Source organism: Fulmarus glacialis, unplaced genomic scaffold (genome assembly GCF_000690835.1).
Source record: "Fulmarus glacialis isolate BGI_N327 unplaced genomic scaffold, ASM69083v1 scaffold15078, whole genome shotgun sequence".
In the NCBI taxonomy this organism is placed as follows: Eukaryota; Metazoa; Chordata; class Aves; order Procellariiformes; family Procellariidae; genus Fulmarus; species Fulmarus glacialis.
In genome coordinates this window covers 15,806-37,622 of record NW_009227972.1, presented here as the reverse complement: position 1 = coordinate 37,622, position 21,817 = coordinate 15,806, and the positions used below count along the sequence as shown (strand labels likewise).

General features: G+C 38.4%; 1 protein-coding gene across 1 annotated transcript in view; it reads right to left on the bottom strand.

Moving 5' to 3' along the window:
* The window catches only part of LOC104080824 (low-density lipoprotein receptor-related protein 6-like), a gene marked incomplete at both ends in the record, with an annotated part of 60,075 nt that extends 39,155 nt beyond the window's left edge, over positions 1 to 20,920 (bottom strand). Inside the window, one exon of the mRNA XM_009583344.1 lies at positions 20,527 to 20,920. Coding sequence (XP_009581639.1) covers positions 20,527 to 20,920 — 394 coding nt within the window. The remainder of the gene's footprint in view (positions 1 to 20,526) is intronic.
* Between the last annotated feature and the right edge of the window lie 897 nt (positions 20,921 to 21,817).

Genomic DNA, 21,817 nt, shown 5'->3' with positions numbered 1-21,817 from the left:
AACAGTGCTTTAATGACTGTGAGAGTCTAAACTATATGCAAGTCAGTCTCGTGTTACTGAATCAAGGTCGATGTCCACTAGGGAGCCTCCAGTGCGGGAATTTTTACAAAGCTCTAGTTTCTTGAACTGGAATAGGAGATTGAGATGACCTTTTTGCTCAGTCTTTTACACCACATTAAGAAATTATCCAATAAACTCACATTTACGGTGTTTTATTTTAGGGGGCATTTTCGTTTTTAAACTTGATTGTTAAACCATAGTCATTTTCAAAATAAGACCATACATTTTTGCCTCCTTCCTTTTTATGGTCCATAAAAGCAATTGCACTCATCAAGTTTGGCACTGAAAAAACCCACTATTATTTCTAAATAATCAGAGAGTCCTCTGAGGGAAAGTGGCGTTAATCATAAGGTCCAGTTTTAGAAACCAATTCCAAAGGGTGAGCTCGCCAGCTAGGCTCCTCAAGAGGTGGAGAGAAGAAGCAGCTTCCTGCAGAGGTTACAGTACTGTTCTGACTCAGCCCAAAGAGAAAGCCACCCTTCTCCAGTGACTCTAAAGGGAGTTGAGCTGCCTAGCTCAACTCAGGCAGTTGGGTACCCAAGTATGGCATGGGAGTATGTTCCCTCAAAGATTGTTTTCTGGCTGACTTTCAAACAGAAAGGCACAAACTCCCTGTCTTTTTTGGGGTCCAAGATAACAGCGAAAGAAATAGCTTGGGAAGAACTCAACATTCACTTAATGAATTCTCTAACAAGAGAGGTTACTGTATGGTTTTTTGTTCTTTTCAGAGGCAAAGAGTCACCAATCCAAACTGATGTCAATAAGGCAGTTATATTTGGGACTAAGCGAAGGCACCAACTTCCGCTGTTTATGCAGGGACATCATCTCCTCCTCTGTAAGTAGCTCCTCTTAAAGAGATATGAAACTTCTGTCAAAGCAGAGACTGGGGTTTTTTTCAGCACAAAGAACAAGCAAGCTTTTTCCAGATCATTTAAATAAACTTTACACACTTTGACATTGTTACCAAAAAAATAGTACCAGAGATCTATGTGCTGCTTTTTCTGGTTTGCATCCCCTGCAATGAACTGGCATCTGCCCGGGCCCTCTCCATTAGCCATACTTCTAGGATAAGACATAACTGCTCTAATATTGACTAATGGGCAAAACCTCTGAAAAAAAACCCCAAACAATGCAAGTTTTTCTGTGAACACTGGAATTACGAAAACTCGGTCTTCTAGAGAGAGGCACGTCATGGCTGGATTCCTTGAAGTCTAATGAAAACAGAGGCACTGAATGAAGCACGTCCAGCGGCTATACCATTTGGAGCAGGTCTGTCCCATGTGGGTGCCCTGTTACAGACCTGCACGATGCCACCGGTCTCCCATAGGGAGGTGAAGCTGGGGCCAGACTTCACTGACATGGAGCAACAAATTGCAAAGATCAAATTGGGACTTACCTGACAGGCTCAGATACCCACAGTATTCACACACACATCTTATATATTAGCTACAAATGGTGCTTGTCCCTATTTTTAGGCTATTGTCAGCTCCTAGATCCATCAACTTTTTGTGTGTGTGTGCTCATTGCTAGCTTAACATAACCCCCATCTCATACGGTCAGTGTAAAGAGCTGTGAACATTGCTCTTCTCAGTTACACAAACCTCACACGCATAAACCTGTAACCTCAGAGGAGCTAATTAAGAGCAAAATTCTGCAGCAACCCTTTCCCTTAGCATTCGTACATGTGACCCAAGGTCAGGAGTGGAAATTGCCACCCATCACCAACTCTCCCACACTTGTTACACATTTTGGCTTTTAATCACATTGGCAGAGGTAGCTAGACAAACATTCATGGCGTGAAATATGTAATGAGCTAGAGAGCTAACAGATCTCCTGGTAAAGCTTCTTGTACAGAGAAACATTAGCTCTTGTGGTACCACTGAAGGGAATGGCTTACTGCTCATTTTGTTAAACCCTCCACTGGAAGCACTAATCTGTGGCAGGATTGTTTTTGAGCTGTGTGTATTTAAGCCAAAACTATCATAGAAAACAGGTATTAGTTTGCAGCACCACCTGTCACTGATTATGCTGTCCCACAAAAATAGTATCCAATCCCCACACCATTAAGCAGGTCAAACATTTGGTTAACAGCTGTCTCAATGAGACTGGAGCGGTAGATGAGGCCCACAAACTATTTATTTTGGCAGTATAATGCTGCTACTTCTTTTCTATCCTTCCAATCCCACCTGCAGAAGCAAGAATGCATCCTGTGCTGGAAGGTGCTGGAGCAAGAATATCTACCAAATGATAACAAGGGTCTGCTAAGCAATTGTGTATATTTCTTCTTTTGCATCTGCTCATATATTTAAAGACAATACGACTTTCACAAAGCCAGATGCTTAGTATTCAGACAAAAGATGAACAAATCACAGGGTGAATTAGAAGGCTGCTGGTTGCAATTTAATGACATTGCCTTTGACAAGCAATAAAGAAAAATGCTTCTGCATTTCGTAGTGTGGACTTGATATGTCACCATGAAAATCAGACCTCTAATAGGGCTAACACAGAACTTGAGAAGTGCCTTAAAATTTGTAATAACCTTAGAGAACAAACGCCAGTGAGCAAAAATTAGAAAACTGATAGACAGCTTAGTAACTCTTAAAAAAAGATTGCCTCTGAAAACAATTAACAAATAATTAGCATTCCTGTATGATAACCAGAATCTACAACGAAGGCTATACAGGTCAACCAGCACAGGAAGCTAAAACTTCTGACAAGGGCAAGAAACCCCATCTCTCCTCAGCTGCTCTGTTCCTGTCTGCTGGGGCGGGGGCAGAAGTGTTTTTAATCCTTATTTTCCCCTCCTCTATATTCATATCACCCTCTTGCCTTCTAGAGTCTACAAGCCAGGTATTAAAATTCTGATGACCCAGACAAGCATTACTTCTACCTTCTATGTAGGCAATACCCAGTGTAGCACGAACCATAGTGCCAGGATGAAGAAGAGCTGACAAAGGAATGAGAACTGGGGATGTGGGAAGGGCAGTACTGTTTCTTTCAGCAGAAAGTGTTTCACTCTTATCTAAGTCTTGCTGTAATCAATGAAACAAAACCAAAGTTTACAAGTTATCACTTTAGATAACACTTGACAGTAACATTTGAAATGGAAAGATTTATGTCTATAGAAACACCTAAGAATGGTGAGAAGATCACAACACTACCACAGCTGAAAATCCTCAACCATTTTTACCAGCTAGCTACTGTGGGATGACTGCAACAGAGCTGGAAGCTCAAGGCTCCAACCATGTGAACCAGGATGACAACCTGATGAAAAGTTGTCAAAACAAATGTTTCCACAAAACATTTCCATTTTGATGAATCAGCATTTTCTACAAAATTAAACTATGAGATAATTCCACACCAACTAACTGAAAATCCATTAATGAAAGCGTTAGCTCTTACTTCACCATTTAATGTAGTTTATATAATTCATCTCCTCAAATTAAGGAGGCAGGTCAGCACCTCTGTTTCTTTATAAACAGTTCAGCGGCACATTAGCACCATGTTTTTTGCATTTGGGAATGCAGCAATGGAAAGGAGTGCTTTTATCACAAACATTCCTTGAGTCTGTCTCAGCATCCCCCAAAGTGTTCCCAAAAGTGTTTATACTTATTCTAGGTTTTGAAACACATTTTTGCTTTTCCCCTTCTAATTCACATAAATTGTTTGACAAGCAGTGCTGTTACAATGAAGCTGCTGCTTCATATGTTTTAAAACACAATCACAAAAGACTGGCACAGCATTAGCCCAGGCCTATGCCATTTGGGCCAACAGAATTTCAGTACCTCTTCCAGCACGCATCTGCAGGAGTGGGAGGAGGGAAAAGGAAAAGCAGAGAACTATGCTGTGCTCACAAATCAGCTAAGTAACATCAGATGTCTTGAAAAAGAAAGTTATGTCAGGAATAGTGATTTGCCCAAGATTTCACATCAAAACAAACAAACAAAAACCAAAACCACAACACACCACACAAGGAAGAATCAGAAACAAAATCCTCAGTCATCCATCCCTTGAAAAATGTTGCAGTAAGCAGTGTATTTGCTCAGTGATACACAAATCATTAATTCCACCCAACTATAGTGATAAGGCAGACCGCACCGCTACCAAAATTCTTGTCTTTTTCGACACATTACACCATTGAATGTGTGATGCTTTTGTAAAGTTACATGCTTGTAACTATTGCCATTTCATGGCATAAAGTCTTCAACTAAATCTCTACATAAACATTCCTTACCTGAAGAAGTAAGCTCTGCAAGCTTGAATGATGCAACCCAACCATACCATTATTATTTTCTAAACACTGACTTTACTTATGCAAAATACCTGTTGACATTTTAAGAAGAACGACCACACTGTCTGGATGCCTGTTACTTTATATCATGGTCTGATTTGCTTCTAAACACAGGAGTTAAGCTTTCATTGTACCAAGGGTTACACACAGAAACCTTCCTTTCAAGAGATCGCCTATTTATCTATGCAAGTGGTTCTACAGCTTTTAACTGTAAATTAAATAGCATCTGACCCTCAGCTAAAATATCCAGTTGCTAGGCTTTCTGACTCCATACTACCACCATTCTCCAGGCTACGTTTAGACCTTTACTATACTGAAAACTCAAAGCTCATGCCCTTACAGATGACAAACCAGCAATTAAATACTCCCCTAAGTGATTGCCTATTTTAGGCTTTGTGCAGTATTCTGATTTTTAAACTATCATCTATATGCTTAAAGACAGAGGAGAAATATTTCCCTTATAAATCAGGCCACACATATTCCACAACAACCACCTTTATGTTTTACAACATCAATAGCCTTCTGCAGAGTAAGTATCTTCTCACCACATGGCTCGCTCTATGGTCTAGTTCAGAAAACATCCACAGCTATGTAACACAACCCAGCCATAGGACTTGCAGCACTGCCATACCACCACAGACCCCATGCAACCTGCCACTGCTTGCTCAACTGCAGTGCCTGGGGGGTTTTCTTAGTAGTATGAGGTGACAAGACCAAAACACCAGCTGCTTGGCTGAAATAGTTCTTGCCATCTCCAAGAATCAGAACACACAAGACCCAGATGAAAGGGGAGGCACTTTGCATTTCTTAAAGTCACCATCTTCAAACCGCCCTGGCTTCGACCTGAGCCTGTGGACATCAGCATTTTGAACAGGCTCCCTATAGCCTTCACAGACCAGATCCGGCCATCGTATATGTGAAGCTGTTCAGTCAGTTCTACACAGCTAGAAAGAGTCAGTCAAGCAGTTCTGTGCCATGGGCACATGCACAACCTCTACACACTGACTGACCAACCAAGCACACAAGAGAACAGATACCTCCAAGTGGACTTTGGTTCCAACCTAGCAGCTACCATTTCCATGTATTGGTGTACACATTATTCACACAATCATTCCACAAATGACACAGTAGTCTACTTAAGTGTTTCTATGCAAAAGGAAGCTAATTATATATATCTAAAAAAAACCCCACCACCTACCTAAGTCTCTATCTATGAACAAATATCCCAGTACATTTACCCCACTCACAGTCACCTTGGAAATTGTCACAAACTGGGGAAGACAATTTTGTAACTGAATACATACAGTGTTACCTTTAAAATGCCAATTCAATTGAATGGTATCTTTCTTCTGGCAGCGACAAGAGTTTGTCTGTGCGATCATTCAGCTTACTTCTGCTGACACGTTTTGCCCACTCTTGTGCTTCACAAGAGACACAAAGGCAAATAAAAGAACTGCTTCTCTCAACAAATTCATCCAATGCGCTCTGAAACATGTCAAGAGTGACACAGACACAACACTACAATGCAGATTAAAGGCTGAAAAAGCAGAGGAACTCTTAAAAAAAGTGATTGGCAAACCAAAAAAAGTTTGCTTCCTTTTATGATATAAAAAAACCAACTCTGCTTCTGATAAGAGGAATAGTAGTAAAACATTTTGGTTGCAAAGAAGTGGCAGAAAGGAAAAAAACAGAGCCTGGTGTTCACGTGTGTTTGTGGAAGACATTTTATCAAGCCACATTGTCCTCACCACCGGTCATTTTTGTTAAGTTAGAACCTCCTATCTTTCCACTCCTTTCATACCTTCCCACTTTAATAGTTAGCATAGTGCTAGACACAAAATTCAGTCAAACCTGTGAAAAAGAGACCAAGACTAAAATAAAATTGAATTCTGAAAGAACCCATGGAACTCTTCCACTGTTAAACTGCAGTTACCCTTGCTGAAGGGCAACTCTATGCCCCAAACCAGAATGCTGCCCATGCCCACTACTGTCTTTGAATTCACCAGCTGACCTCAGAGAATTTAGGTTTTTGAGAAGAACTTCAAGCACCTCGAATCCTAAAGAGGATAACAAATCTATCCATGAAAAGAAGTCTTGGATAAATAAGACACTTAAGCTCTGAAATAAAATTGGGCATGGCCATTCTTGTCAACAGTTCCTATTGCTGAAACACTGAATAAGGTGTTGTAATCAAATTACTATACAGCGGGGCATGTGAATTGCATAACTCAGCCTACAAATGTCTAGGTGGAAATGCCACCAGACCATAAACTACCACTTTATTAACTTACATGATTTCTTGTCGTGCATAGAAACTCAACTACCTTAAAACAGTGTTGCCTTCAGTTATGCAAAACAGGGTAATTCTAGGTGAAATAAAATGATTTAAGGTCAAAAGGTTTGCTCTGTACATAGTTTGCCTACAACCTTTTTGTTGACTCCCTGGATACAGCAATTGTTCATATCATTTTATGATTTTGGAGCATTAAATTTTATTTCTTTTTTTTAAAGACTGACAACTCTACAGTTAGCCAGGCAAAGAAAACACCAAACTATCTCTGTGAAGATTAATACACAGCTCTCGACAGTATTGAGAAAATAGATGCCAGAACTTAGTGACTTCATAATTCCAGAGGGACAGGCTGAAATGAAGAAACAAGTCATGTAAAGTCTTCAAAGTCAGTCATAAAAAGGCTAAATGTTCCCATAGATTTTTCTCATTGTTTCTAAAAAAAGGAGCCAGAACTTTTCCATCAGAAAAACATTAGTCAAGCACTCTCCGAACATATGTTTGACAAGCTGTGTCTTACGTTCATGTGAACTTCTTGACCATGGTCACACCAAAGGAAACTTTTCTAGAAGCAACGGAGAATGACAAAAATGGCAAGTTTCATAGTTCACCACAACAATACATTTGCCAGGAAGATGCACGTGCAAAAGAAAAAGATAGCCATTCTTTTCACTAAAAAAAACAAAAATTATCAAGCACAGAATTAACCTGAAACTTGTTCTCACTACCTAGCTTGTGCATTTTTCAAATTCTCAGCAAAACTCCATTTTATTAACCAGATTTGGCATATACTTACATAGGGGAAAGCAGTCATCCCTTACACTGTTTTAAACGTGATTTTGGTCTTCCCTTATTTAACAGAAAAAATACATGATTAAGCTTACTCATATCCTTTACCATCCCAAGGGAAAACATTTGAAGTTAGTATTCAGCAGTTCCTGAAAAGAAGTTTTACATAGCATCTAGGTCCTGCACTAAGAAAAGAATCATTTCAGTCTGGACACTGGAATGCCACAAACTCTCATTGTGCAAAACCGCTGTTCTCTACCTAAGCAGCATACTGCTATGGCAAAATAACTATTAATGCTGTGATTTTATCTGTCCGAGCTTCATGGTCTACCACAACAAGTCAGCCTGAAAAACCAGGCAGTTCACAAGACAGATTCTAAGAACCATCTTTAAGATACTCGGGAAAACAGAACTTCAGAAAGAAAAACACTTAAAAGACACAGCCCCAGAGGATATGCTTAATGTTTACATTATATACATTCCCTCAAAAAGTTGAATGTAAAGCATACTTTGAAAACTGAAAGTCGGAAAAGTGGATGGCGTATGTGGTGGGGGCAAATATTGTGGAGAGGGGGAGAGAGAAAGAGAGAAGAAGAAAGGCACAATTCGATAATCTTGATAAATATATGGGTTTTTTAAAGTCTCATCTCCATCCAATTCAAAATGTAAATATTTGCTTGTAACTATCCTTTTCAATGCAGAAACTTCACTGAGTACAACTATTTTCAGAATACTACTGACTTTTTCATTAGTAGAAAATGAATTATTTTTTTTAAATACATTCATTTCATAAATTTCCTTTATAGCTAACTGGCTCTGCAGATTCTTTCATTGGCACAAAAGAAATTTTTTTTTCTTACTTGAGCAGGCAATTGTGAATTCAGGAATGACAATCCCCAAACAAACCCAGTCTTGGAAATCAACAATAGAAGAGTCTTATGCCAAATCATTCATGAGCAGCAGCCTAAGATTAGACTTCTTAATTGTAATGTGACAGGCAGCACTCAAGTCAAGGTTTAAGTAACAAGTAACTACCATAGATGACCACCTACTTGATTTCAGGAGTGTTCTCTCTAAGCCTATTTAATTTTTCAGGGTCACTTTCTTTCCTTTTGTCTAGTTTCAAATATATAGACTAGCAGAAGTCCTAGAAGAGCTGTCAGGCAGCTTTCCCCAATATGACAAATTTTACTTCTCATTTTCATAAAGTTACTTTTAGAGTATCTTAAGAAGTTTCTCTCTCCTCCACCTTTTCATCCTTCCAAAAATACTAATAGCTACTTCAATCTCTTAGCTCCAGGACCACAAACTGCTAAGTAAGTATTCGGCCTGGGTCCTACAAAATGTTCAAGTACATTTTTAATTTTTAATGAGCAGCCCTGTCAAGATCAACAGTGCAGTCACAAGTAACACATGCTTATGAGGGTCACCAGTTAAAAGTCTGCAGGCTTTAGCCTCTAAAAGACCTACACCTAAACCGAGTTTTTCTGTAACTCCGTTCAGTTTTTAATGGGTCGATTTCTGTAACAGATTTCAGGCACTTCTTAGTTTTAGATCGTTTGGTGTATGTACTGTTAATACTTACACTGGTGAACTCTACAGGTAAAATATGCATACACACATTTACATATGTCAACAGCCACGTGCATGCACATGTGGGTGAACATAATATAGTCCACCATCTTTACAAAGTCACATCTCTTTATTCAAAGTTTTGGCTGAGGTTATGTATTTCTAGGGTGCCACACGTCAAATTCTCTACGGGAGCTTTTAATATGTCACTTTTAAGGAGGATGAAGGGAATGGGCAAGATGCTTTGGGAGATTTTACAAACCATGCAGGTGGGTGGGGGGAAGAGTCCCAAACTACGCAAATCCACAGTCTGCCTCATTTTGCATGTTTTGGAGAATGACAGAAGACAACTAATACTTTCACAGCCACACATGAGAAATTCAGCTCATAAGATTTCAACTTTAGATTACTAGCAGTTGTTTGCAGAGGGCCAGGCTTCAAAAGGAAAAGAGTGACAAAGAACTTAAATAGGAACCAGAGCTCAAAAATCTTAATCTTCCCACCCTGTTGCACGGGTGGCCCTTTGGCATCTGTAATCCTATTCTCACTGAAGAAAATGGGAAGACTTCTGTCTCTGTATCTGTACAGCCCCCGGATGACCATAAAGCCTATCAAAACTCAAAAATCACTGAGCCTTTCTCCCAGTCGTTGCTTGGCTCCAATTCAGGTATGTCCTGCTGGACATTGAAAAGCTGATGCATAGAGGAAATCCTCTATATTCTGAGCTGGATTTTCCTTTTTTAACCTTCATTAGCTAATTATCTGTGTGAGAGCAGCTGATAGCATCCATGTCGTATGAAAGGGATACAGAGAAGAGAGAACATGCAACAACAGGGCCATGGGCCACAGTTCATAGGGAATCTGCTCCAAACAGGGGAACTTGGGACTGGGAGCAAAGAGGCCCTCTTTATGTTTCATGGTTACCAACAAGACTGCCCTTCAGCTACTTACTAAACAGTGGGCAAGTTGCTTTGGTTACATAAACTGATGAGGTTTCACCAATTTTAGTGAGGCTACAACACATATATTCATATAAAGAACTCTGGTTAGCAACTCACAGTTTTCCGAGTCTCATTTCTGCCTTGAAATAGAAGAACGTTTTTATGCAAGGAGACAATTCTTCTCTAGTTAAGTAACAAATTTCTGTTAAACCTCAAGAACACATTGTACTTTCATGCTTTCATAGTATCCGTCTCTTTAAATCCAAATTTGGTTTGTAGCTATAAAACGTTGATTAGGACTATATAATTTATTTAATGCTAAAGCTTTTAGTGGTTATGAGCAGCGATCAGACCTTTACTAAAACAAATCTCTGGTTTCGCTATTGACTACTTAGCCAAGCCGTTCTGCGCCTGCCAGCTCAACGACAAGTGCTGGCTTGAACACCCCATCCAGCAGTCCTTCTCCTCAGTCAAGCAACTACTTTTATGAATGTCTAGGGGCCAATAGAAGTTCTCAGTCAGAACCTCCAGCTATCACTTCTGGCCACAATAAGCACATTATTAAAGGCTGTTTAAAATAGTGTGTCAGGCTATCGCAATAAAACAACAAATTGTTTAATCGGAAAGTACAGTAAAATCAACACACAACCCACACTTTACACAGTTAACAGAACATTTGTGTGAAATCTCATGATCAGGTGAAGCACACGTTTACCAACATACACAGGCACATAAAACCAGACAACTCTGGATTGTTACCAGCTGCTCAAGCTCCATCATATTTCAAGTGTTTACAGTAAGAAATAGGCAAGTTTTGGCCTACCCATCTGAAAGCGTTCTTTTAGGATCTTCTTACAGTTTGAGACTCATCGGAGCCTACTACTTTATAAACTGCGTGTACATTTTGAGTAACTTTTCCCCCCCTTAATTTTTACCTCAGACTAACAAGGCTTACATATCTAGATCTAAAAATGTACTTCAGAGAAAGTTTTTTGATTTTTTTAAGGTACACAAGAAAAATGCACGCTGAAAATAAAAAAGAAATATCAAAATAGTGTCTTCTATTTCAGCTTACTCAGAAGTTTGCAGAGTTTAACCTAAAAGTTAGACAATTACATAAGATACAGTTTTATTCTATGACGAAAAAAGGCATTTTTAGAAAAAGAACCTTCTACTTGAGAATTGAAGATATTTCTATGCACCACTACAATACACAGCAAAAGAATCACACAAGCTTAATTTGCAATACAGCTTTCTTTAATTCTAGTGTAATTTTTAACAACCTGCTAGAGCAGAGATAATACTTATCCTTTAAATAAGAAAAATAAATTTCACACTTACATAGATTTATTTAGAGAAAAAGCTCTCCAACTTAACAGTGCTTTTAGTTGCTTAATCTCCTATCTTTACCACTTGCTTAAAGTGACAGAGAAAACTTAATACAAGTAATACTTTATGCTGAAACATGGAATAAAGATGTAAAAGTGAGAAATGACAAGGTTCCCATGAGAAATGAAAATGTAAAGTACATGTTAAACAACCCCAGGGAAAGAAGGGGGTGTTGTAGATGTGGCTGGGGGTGCCCCGGGGGGGGGGGGGGGGGGGGGGGCGGGTGTGGAGAAGAAAGGAAGAGAGAGACCCAGAATGGATGCTGACTTTTGTTTGAAGAGAGCGGTATTAGAAGGATTCTAATTAAAGCATCAAGGTCCAGAAAATGTGTTACTATTCTTTATATTTCTACACATCAGTCCAAGGAAAAAAAGGTTTCCACATTTATGGGGGTTTGGTTGGTTTGTTTTTTGTGGGGGGGGAGAGGGAGGGTGGGAAGTAGGAGGAGATGTTTTGGGGGTTTGGTTGGTTGGTTTTTAGGTTTTAAGGTACAACACAATTAGAATATTTCTAGTATAAGATACAATTAACTAGACACAAACACCACAAATACATTCTCACCCACATATATGCATTTAAAGCACACAATTTAAAATCTAGAGCATTACTGTAGAACAGCATCACTGACCCATCTGAAGTGACTCTGCTCCCACAGACAAAGCTCAAGTTTTTCTATTGCTTTCTTTTACCATGAAACACCCACAACTGGGCCAGATGTTTTAAAAACAGCCTGGAAGGGGGCATCCCCTACCAAAGACACATACAGACCAGAAACTCACCACATCGGCTACAGCAATACAACAAAGAGTTAAAAGTAGTAATTCTTTCTCCAAGCGTCAAGCAGAAATCCAAAGCACTAACTTTTGCTTTGCTCAGCTCATTTTCAGGTCTTTTATACACAGATCCTGAAACGGTAGAATTGTACTGCTTCAGATACAGGCCCAACTAACAACCCTGGCAGGCTGACTGTAATGTGAACCATCTTCTCCTGTCCTAGGGTCACTGCACAAATTCTAGAAACACTTATTTAGGTATTTTATCAGGCCACCTCACAATTTAGGTCCCTGGTATGTCCTCCTTTCTTACTAGCTGCACTGTAAAAGCTGCATTTGCTCGACGTCCTCTGTACAATGTATTATCCCATGACATTTTATCTGACCACTCTATAGAGAAGACAGTACTGAAATACACTCATTCTCCACAGGGATAGTCTTATTTTTTCCAGGAACACAGCCAAATAAAGATGGTTCTTCTATAGATTTTTTTCTTTGTTAATCATACCAAACTTTCATACAGCTGAGTGCTATGATTTTCATTTTTTAAACAAACTTAATCCATAGTTTATTTAAAGAATATCATCGGTCTGTTTCAAATCATGCTAGCAAGTGGATTGATCAGCCTTCTTCAAGAAATAAGCTATAAATCAATCTTTTTTGTCAACAACATAAATCCAACAATCAACTTGCTCCAGAGGAACAAAGGCAATTTTTTGCTCCATTTTCTACAACACAGATCAAAACGTTTGGTCTGAAGTTTGGACCAAACTTTAAACTCTAAAATGGACACATTTCAGTCACTCCCCAAAACACTGAAGGGGCGGGGGGGGATGACCCAACCCACAACCAACCAACCCTATCTTCATTTTAAATGAAGAAAACATAAGATTTTTTTTTTCCCAGCATTCCTCCTTCCATCTGCACACCTACAAGCCCACGAACAAGCAGACTCATTAACTATAAGGCCAGACACTACCATGCTCCTCTCATCCACTGCGACTCAGCCTGAGTCTGCATTATACATTTCTGCTGCAAATGCACTTGTCAGGTGTGCAATGTGGTGGCTGATATATCGCATCAAGAATTGTGAGTATAATCTCAGGTTATGGCAGAAAGCGTGTTTTTGACAGTGAAGCTTATTTAGAAAGGGAGGAAGATGGTTGCAGGATGAACAAAAAGTTTAAACCACACTGCAATGATCTGTACTCGCTAAAGGCTAATTTTGCCAACAAATTTCTTCTGGTGCAGACATGCTTTAACACACATTGTCTGTAAGGCTCATCATCATTTCCAAAAAAATCCTCTCTAAAATATCCTGCCTTAAAATAGTAAAGAGATTACAAACAAAACTTTTCCCTAAAATGAAGTATAAAAATAATTTCTAGCAGTAATTTGCAATTATTAAGCTGAGTCAGCTGCAATAGTTTTAGTGAGCAATCAAAAGCTCTCCTACAAGTCTTATTGTATGTCATGGATTCTGAAGTAATGATTTCCTGACAAACACTGCCAAGTTATGTAAGTTATATTTGGGGGGAGAGGGGGATTATTTGGGTGGAGTTTTGTTTTCGTTTGGTTCGGTCTGTTTTTTACTCTGGCCCCTTCCCCAGAAACAGCACGGATGTTACTTTAAAGCCACTCTGCTTCCTTAATAGCAATGCTACTTTGAACTTCTCAAGCAAGAACGCAGAACGAACAATATATCAGATTATAACTCTCTGCTGTAAATTATTATGGCCCTTTTGAGTTCCTTTTAATAGTTATTAAAAGTTGCCTTACGATTATTTTAATTCTTAAAAGTGTGTGAACAAACGTTTTTTAATTAACATCTAGCTAGTAATGCTTACCAGAAGTCTAAAATCATGATTTTAAAAAGCATTTTCCTTGCATTCACTCAGCATAAAGCTTCATTCAAAATGTTGTTAGTGAAAACTTGTTTGTTCACAATTTATTTTTTTAAATAAAACAGGTCTTCATAGTCTAGACTTAGATGCTAAATTATAATTGCAGGGACTGAAAATGCAGATAAACAGAAGCATGCCCAAAGATTCATCACCAGAGGTTATTCACGCAGACCAGAAATTACCACCTCAGTTTAAATATTTAGTTCTAACTTATTAAACAAATACTGCATGCAAATATCTGAAGTATACATTGATACTTTACAGCAAGTTGCATAAAGTTCACTAATTCTTATCACTCTTCGCACTGCAGCACTGAGGTATCCGTTAAGGGACAGGCCAAATCACCCTCTTGAATGATACCTTAAATTGTCAACAGACTATCATTTAACATACCATATTTACATGCCTCACCAGAACAAGTCCGAAACTGAAGACACAAAATGAAAAAAAGCCAATGAACTTAGTGTTTTGACAAACTCTACAGTCTTTCAAGATGCTTCTAGCTTATTCACAGGAAAGTTGGCAGAAGGGAAAGCACAGCCCTCAACTGATCCAGTCCACAGTCTTGTTTTCTAGCCCAAGCACTGAACGGAGGAGGTGCGGATGAAAGGCTATTTTCAAACTTGCCTACAGCTAAGAGCATCTACAACTTTAAGATACTCGAGTCTATAAGAAAAATGTTTGTCTGCACAAATCAATTCTGTGCACTCTAGTTTGATTTCTAACAAGCCAAATCTCTCCCATCTCCTTCCACAAAGAGAAAACTAGGTAAAACGCCTGAAAATTGAAGAAAATACATTAGTGAATATGTTCCTCTGAGTTCCTGGCAACCTCTAGCAGTAGAGTGAGGATAGGCACTCAATGGCAGTAACACCTAAAACCAGCGCAGCAAGATTTACAAGAGAGGTCACCTCTCCAAGCCTTCACTGTTTTAAATATGTGGGTTTCTGGTTACTTTCTGGTTACCTTCCTTCACCTCCTCCTTCAGATGAGGCAAAAAGAGAGGAGGAGAAAGAAATTAACATTTTGAGCTGTGCAATAAAATGACACCTTTACAATTTTAGCATCTAGCCACATGGAAATATCCTAGCATTGGACTGGAAACCAGCATCACGTGAAAAATAAATGACAAATCTCAAAGAAATCTTGCAAAGTTTTGTGAAAGAACCTTTCAAAATGAACAGACTGTCAATGAACTTAAAAAAAAACAAAACAAAACAAACCCAAAAACCCTAGAGTTAATATTCAACGCTATTACAGTAAGCGAGTAGTGTCTGATCTTGTTCCCAGAAGCCACAAAGATCTTAATAGGACCAAGAGCCAAACCCCAAACACCTTATACTTCAGAAGCAGAGGGAGTTAAGTAGTTCTGGGGCGGAAGATGGCAAGGACATTTCAGATGCCATGCTAGCCTCTTGCAGGATGAAGCGCTGCTTTGCATGCTGTTGGGTTTTGAATCATGCAGTATAATCCTGGCCTAGGCAATCTTCTCTGATTTGTAGTCTCCCATACCTAGAGACTCAGGTCACCCAACAGTCCCTGTGCTAGGATTACCCAGCTACTAGCGACACCGGTGCTGCATTTTAGATCTTCCAAGAGTTACATGCAGCTCAAGAGCCGAGGCAGGCCACCCCTGATGCAGTGTCATCAGGACAACCTGTGCAACACTACTGCCATCCCAAAAAGCATCATTATCTTTAAATCACCAAAAAATACCTTTTGGGTTGTTTACTATCCTAGCTGTTACCAGAATTTAGCGATGTATTTGCAACCAACATCATCTTCTGATCAACAGAACCTCCTTAGGTGAAGAAAGATTAAATACACCTTGTAAATCTATGTGCCAACACCACAGCAGTCTGCAGATTTCATATCAGCTTAACACTTGCATATAAGTTACCTATAAAACCTCAAAATTAACTCCTTACTGCACAGGCCAGGCTATACAGCAAATGATTAGCTGAGTGTACTAATCTGCTGCCTGTGAAATACGTTAGTATCAGCAGAGGAGCAGCAATCTGCTCAAGGGAGAGGTGGCATCAAGCAAGAGAAGCTATGAAGCAAAGCGTTCAGTTATTTGCATTATTTTGGGAATTTACATCTAAGGTGCCATTTTATATAATACTAACTTGCATGCAAATAAAAAACCCTTCACCGAACGGGTGAATTTACAAAGAAATTCTGATTTTTTTCATTTTTAAAATGTTTTTTTCCCCCAAATGAAAGATACTGTAACTGTTATTAGAACTGTCCATTTTCCTTTCCTTATACTGTTGTATAACATCTACCACTCGGCAACAAATACTACCAGTTCCCATGAATCTTTTGTTATGATGTGCAGATGTAAGGCCTGTACTACAATTGCTTTTGTGCTTGACATACTCAGATGCAAGTTTCCAACTTTCAAAGAAACAAAAGAAGTAGGTCCATAAAGAAAGAAAGTATATGTATTCCCTGCAAAGGTTTTGCGTGAAAAAGAAAAAAAGATAAAAGTCTGCTGGGGGAGGGGTATGCATTAAATCTGAAGATCTTCCCCAATATGCAAAGTACTTCATCCAGACATCAACTTCAGCTGTCATAAAAAGTGTTGTAGCTCTTTGTACTCTAATTCCATTCATTAACTGAAAACCTTTGCAACCTGAAAGCTTTACAAGAGTTTAACAATTAAGGTAACTCTATAGAGTCACTTGATTTTAAAACACGTCCTGAAAAGTAAGCAATTAGTCAGCACTTTAGGAGGCACTTAAAATTCCCTTTGTGGTGAACAATACATCTTGAAGTGAGAAAAGCCAGTTCATTTTGATAGTGCTTCTTATGACGAAAGCTGATCAAGTTGTGTAAAGGGTAATTTTGGGGGAACTGTAATGATGATAATGAAGTCTTTTCCCTGAGGACAAAAGGGCTGTACAAATTAAAAAAAATTACAAGAAAACAGCAATACAAATACACAATACTGCATTTTCAAGCAGTACTTGCTCAGTGATCTGAATAGATATGCCATTTTTTTTGATCTTGAGTGCTGAAGCAGAAAAACCTCTTTTCCACTTGCTCAACTTTCATGTGAGCAGTTCCTAAATGCTCCTAATGCACTAAAAACTGATGCTCTCCTGCACTTGGTGATCTAACACCTGGTCTTCCCCTGGCAAAAAGTCAACATTAAAGTGTCAGAGTATGTGTTATTCCCAGCTGCTGATCTTATTAAGAGGGTCTCATGTTTAACACAGGTCAGGAATGAACAGTTTCAGAAAGGATGATTAGGACCGAGAAGCCTTCCTGAAACTGCCCTGAAACCCCTCACTTCAAAAGGCAGCTGAACAAGCACCCCACATCCCTCTCCTCTTCATCTGAGCTCCCTTCTCCTCTCTCCTGGTACACACACAATATTTTACTGAGTATCAAGACAACTAAAATACAAAAAAGTAAACTAAGTTGTAGTGTATGAACGTGAGAAATGAGAAGCTCAAACCTCAAAATGTATGTAGGAGATGGCCAGTAAGAGGAGTCTAGACATCTTAGATTCTGGTGGCTTCCTAGACAAAAATACCAGAGTAAAAATTAGACTTGGCTGCTGTGTCTCAGTTAACAACTGAAAATATTTTCCATTAGTAAATGTATTGCATTTCTCATTATTGATAACAGACATGGGAACCAAGTCTAACTTCTACTCCAGTATTTCAGTTATACATATAACCTCACACACAATTAACAGATGGTTTTGGCAGTGACAGCAAAGGCTACCCAAATCAGCTATTCTTTAATCACCACTACTGTTGCTGTAACATGAAAGAGTCCAACCATATTTCTCCAAACTATCACAACAGCATTGAGTAGTGACCTTCAGAGAACGACCTACAACAGACAGGTTGATCAAAAGACATGAGTGTTGGTGAAACATTTAATTTTTTCTATATGGGTCACTGCCAAGAAAATGCATTATTCATGACTACGTATTTGTGCTAGCTTATACTGTTCTTAACATTTCATTTCAAAGTAGGCATTCTCATGTTTTCAGTAAGATAGATACATATAATAAAAGTGTACACACAAGCACAGAACAGACGAGTAATTTGGTACTTAAATCAACTTGATCGTGAAATACTTGATGTATCCTACTTCAGGATCAAACTACATTTGACAAATAAACTTCAATGAAAAATTGAACTTCTGGGTAATGACGACCTTAGTGTAAATTTTGCTGCGAAATCATTTCTTTTCATGAATTGCAAGAGTTTATAAAACTGTATCTGGAATAACCATCAACGGAGCATAATAGGAGATGGATAAGACTCCAGGAAAATGAGAGGGGTTTTGCTTTTCCAAGTTTCAGATTTTATTAACTGTTCTTAGATCCTTTTATGGCTTATTCCTACCACTGTCTGCCAGGCAACAGTGTGAAACCAAAGGACATTTATAGGGCTAAAAAAATGTAAATATTAGTGAAAGAAGCATGCATACAAGAACAGCGTGGGGATTTTTTTTTTTTTCTTTATATCCCTCTGCTGATGCCATCCTTCCACCTATGTTTCAAGCTTTGGAGGAAGTTCTGAAATGTAACCAGATTTATTAAAAAGCTGAGAGGTTTTCTGTCATAAAACTACACACAAGAATTGCAATTTTTGCAACTGCAATATGGTAAGACAGAAAGTGGATATATTACTGTATTACCTTCCTAAAACATACTCTTCCTATAACAACTTAGAAAGTGACCTCTACAAAGATTTAGAAGAAAAAAATATTTTTGTCCTTCAATTACAGTTGTTGGAGGGTTTTTTGTTTTGGTTGGGGTTTTTTGTTTGTTTTGGGGAAGGCGGCTGTTGGTGTTTGGGGTCTTTGAGTTGTTTTGGTTTGTTTTAAATCTAGGCATATTGAAGCATTTACTTCTACTGCTTTAACAGATCATCAGTATGGAAAAAGTTATGAGTTCACTTTATCTTTGAACTATTTCATTTTTTGTTCTTGTAGTTTCCTCTTCACGTAAAGTATTATGAAAGAGTGCAAGACTATGCAATCATCTAGTTTTGATAACTGAGCATATTATTGTGCGTATTCGGAAAATATAAATACTTGTCTAAAAAAGACCAACTGGCTTGACAACAGCACATTATTCCTAACTAATGAGAATCTTTGTCTCTCTGGCTACAAGCCAAATCAAAAACACATTGATTGTGTTTTTCCTCCCTTTTCTCTCTCAGTTTTGGGATGGTGGGTGGAAGGGGCATGAGCGTTACATCTTTTCCATTCTTAAATGGGTTTAGAATCTAATAAAATAAAGCTAATGCTATCATTGGCTCCAATTTATAAGTTGTAAGGAGATAGGAAAAGCATAAATCCATCCTTTTGTTATTTGCAAAGCTGGAAATATAAGTAATGCAAAAGAAACATCTTTCCTGTTTGTATATTGTCAAATGCCTATTGAAACTGTGGAAGAAAATATTCAAGATATGGTATTTCTATGAAGTTCAGGAAAGAAGCCATGTTTTACAAAGAGACGTTCTTCTTTTGGAGGAAAAGACCCAAACACGCAAGTTCAACAAATTATAATGTAAAGAAGCTGCAAGCAGCTAAAACAGCCCTCATTTTTCCAAAGAAACAATGCATTGATTTATCCCCCAAAAAAGTTGACTGAAAAAAAAAATGTGAAATGGCAGTACAGTAGATTCATTTTCGTGCTTGTTCAGGAAAAAAAGATAATATAAATAAGATCTATACTACAGACAAAAAAAAAAAAAAAATCAAAAGATTACAGCATCAAGGATATTCCATTAGCCTTTCACTTTGGGAGACCAGTCCCTTTACCTACGGGGTAACCCCAAGCTAGCCATTTACGTAACATCACCAAAAACACCACTGAATTTAGTATTTCTGGCAATCACAGTTTTGTCCCAAGAACAGAACAAAAAGATTATACTGTAAGTCACATCCAGGGACTGAAATGAGAGCTGAGAAGACCTGTTCTAGAATGGACTAAGCCAAAACACATTTAAAACAAAAGTTCCCTGAAGGGTGGGGAGAGGAACCCTTCTGCAAATTTTCTGGTTAAGTGCTAAAACATGTCTCAAATTGTTTTTAATACAGTGTATTGATTTCTCTCATTTCTTCTGCCGTTTCAATAAAGCATAAATATCAATAATGAACAAAGCTCCAAAAAACTCTGCTACTTGACACTACAGAGAGACACACGCCTGTCCACAGGCAGCTGATGGCCTTTCAAGCAGATTATATCGGATTTTACATTAGAACTTTTCCATTTCTGTTCATCTTCTGCACATTGCCAAAATAAGTTTCTAGCAGTTTTTAAAAATGTCTGATGATTCCTAGTTGTTCACAAACCAATATGAACGCAATTTCAGAAGTGCAAATTGTTTTCAAATCACACTAATAGAAAGAGAAGCAAATACTGCAAAATGGCTTAGGATAACTTCGATAACAGTACCATCGCTTATTTAAAATCATTCAACAAACAAGAAGTAGCACAAATTTTAATATTTGTAATTATTTTGTTTTAACAAAGACTTACCCTCTTGCAGGATCTAAAGCAATTGCTCTGGGTTGATCCAATTCTTGCCAAAACAAAACTTTTCTCAGTGATCCATCTAAATTAGAAACTTCAATCCGATTTGTTTCAGAATCTGTCCAGTATAATTTCTCTCCCAGCCAGTCACATGCCAGCCCATCAGGTGACAGAAGTCCAGAAATGACCACATTTTGTACACTCCCAGATTTATTGAATTCTGTTCGTTTAATGGCTTCTTCACTTACATCACTCCAGTATATCAACCCCTTTACAAACACGAAGTCCACTGCTGCTGCGTCCTCTAAGCCGCCCACAATCACCGTGGCGTTCTCCTTCCCGTTTGCAGCATCCACCAGTCGCAGATCGCGTCGGTTCGCGTACAGCAACAGTGGGGCAGCTTTAAATGGGAGAAATAAGGGGTGGGGGGACAGACAGATGCATTAACACCACTCATATTAAGAATAACTTGCACATGATGGTGCATCAGGCCATAACTACTAATTTAAGAAATTTAAAAAAAAAAAAAAAAAAAAGGGGGGGGGACAGTTTGAAGTTGGACTAAAAAGCACTGACTCAAAGCCTTTCAACAGTGCTACAACTCAAGATGGTAACTTTGTAATGGGCAGCTCATTATACTGGGCTGTGCATTATTAAAACAAGATTAAAGAAGAAGGGAGAGAACAAAGAAAACAGAGGTTTGAAGTGTCCAAATAACACTGTTCTGTATAGAAGGATGCTTAAATAAGAATCTGAAAGGGAACGGTAAAGCAGTTTCCTAAGCACCCAGTGCTGGCCCATCTGAGCAAAGATTCTTTTTTTTTGCTAGAATTTAGTAATATACACCCCACTTCTATAAAAGCATAATTCATGTCAAGCTATCAAAGCCACCTGTGTGTTGATACTCTCCAAAATTATGTAACTCGGACATTTTACATATAATACATACAAATACAGAATTCATTGCACAGCATGAAATGAATGTTGTTTTAGAGTGTTGACATTGGTATGAGGAGGTAGGGAGAAAAATAAATATAGAGAAATGGACAACACTGAGTTTTTTAAAACTCAGCTCCACCACTCCTGTTTAGTTGTCTAACACAAAGCCTTTATTTTATATGCTTTATTTGCTTACTCTATCAGTTTGCATGGTCTTATATTTTTCACACACAACACCCAAGAAGACTAATTAAAAGTAGTAACCATGAAAACAGATAGTTTCTTAAATGTAATATGGCTGTTTCATTGTCCTAACTACAAGCTACATATAACATTATGAAAATTCCAGCCTCGTTCC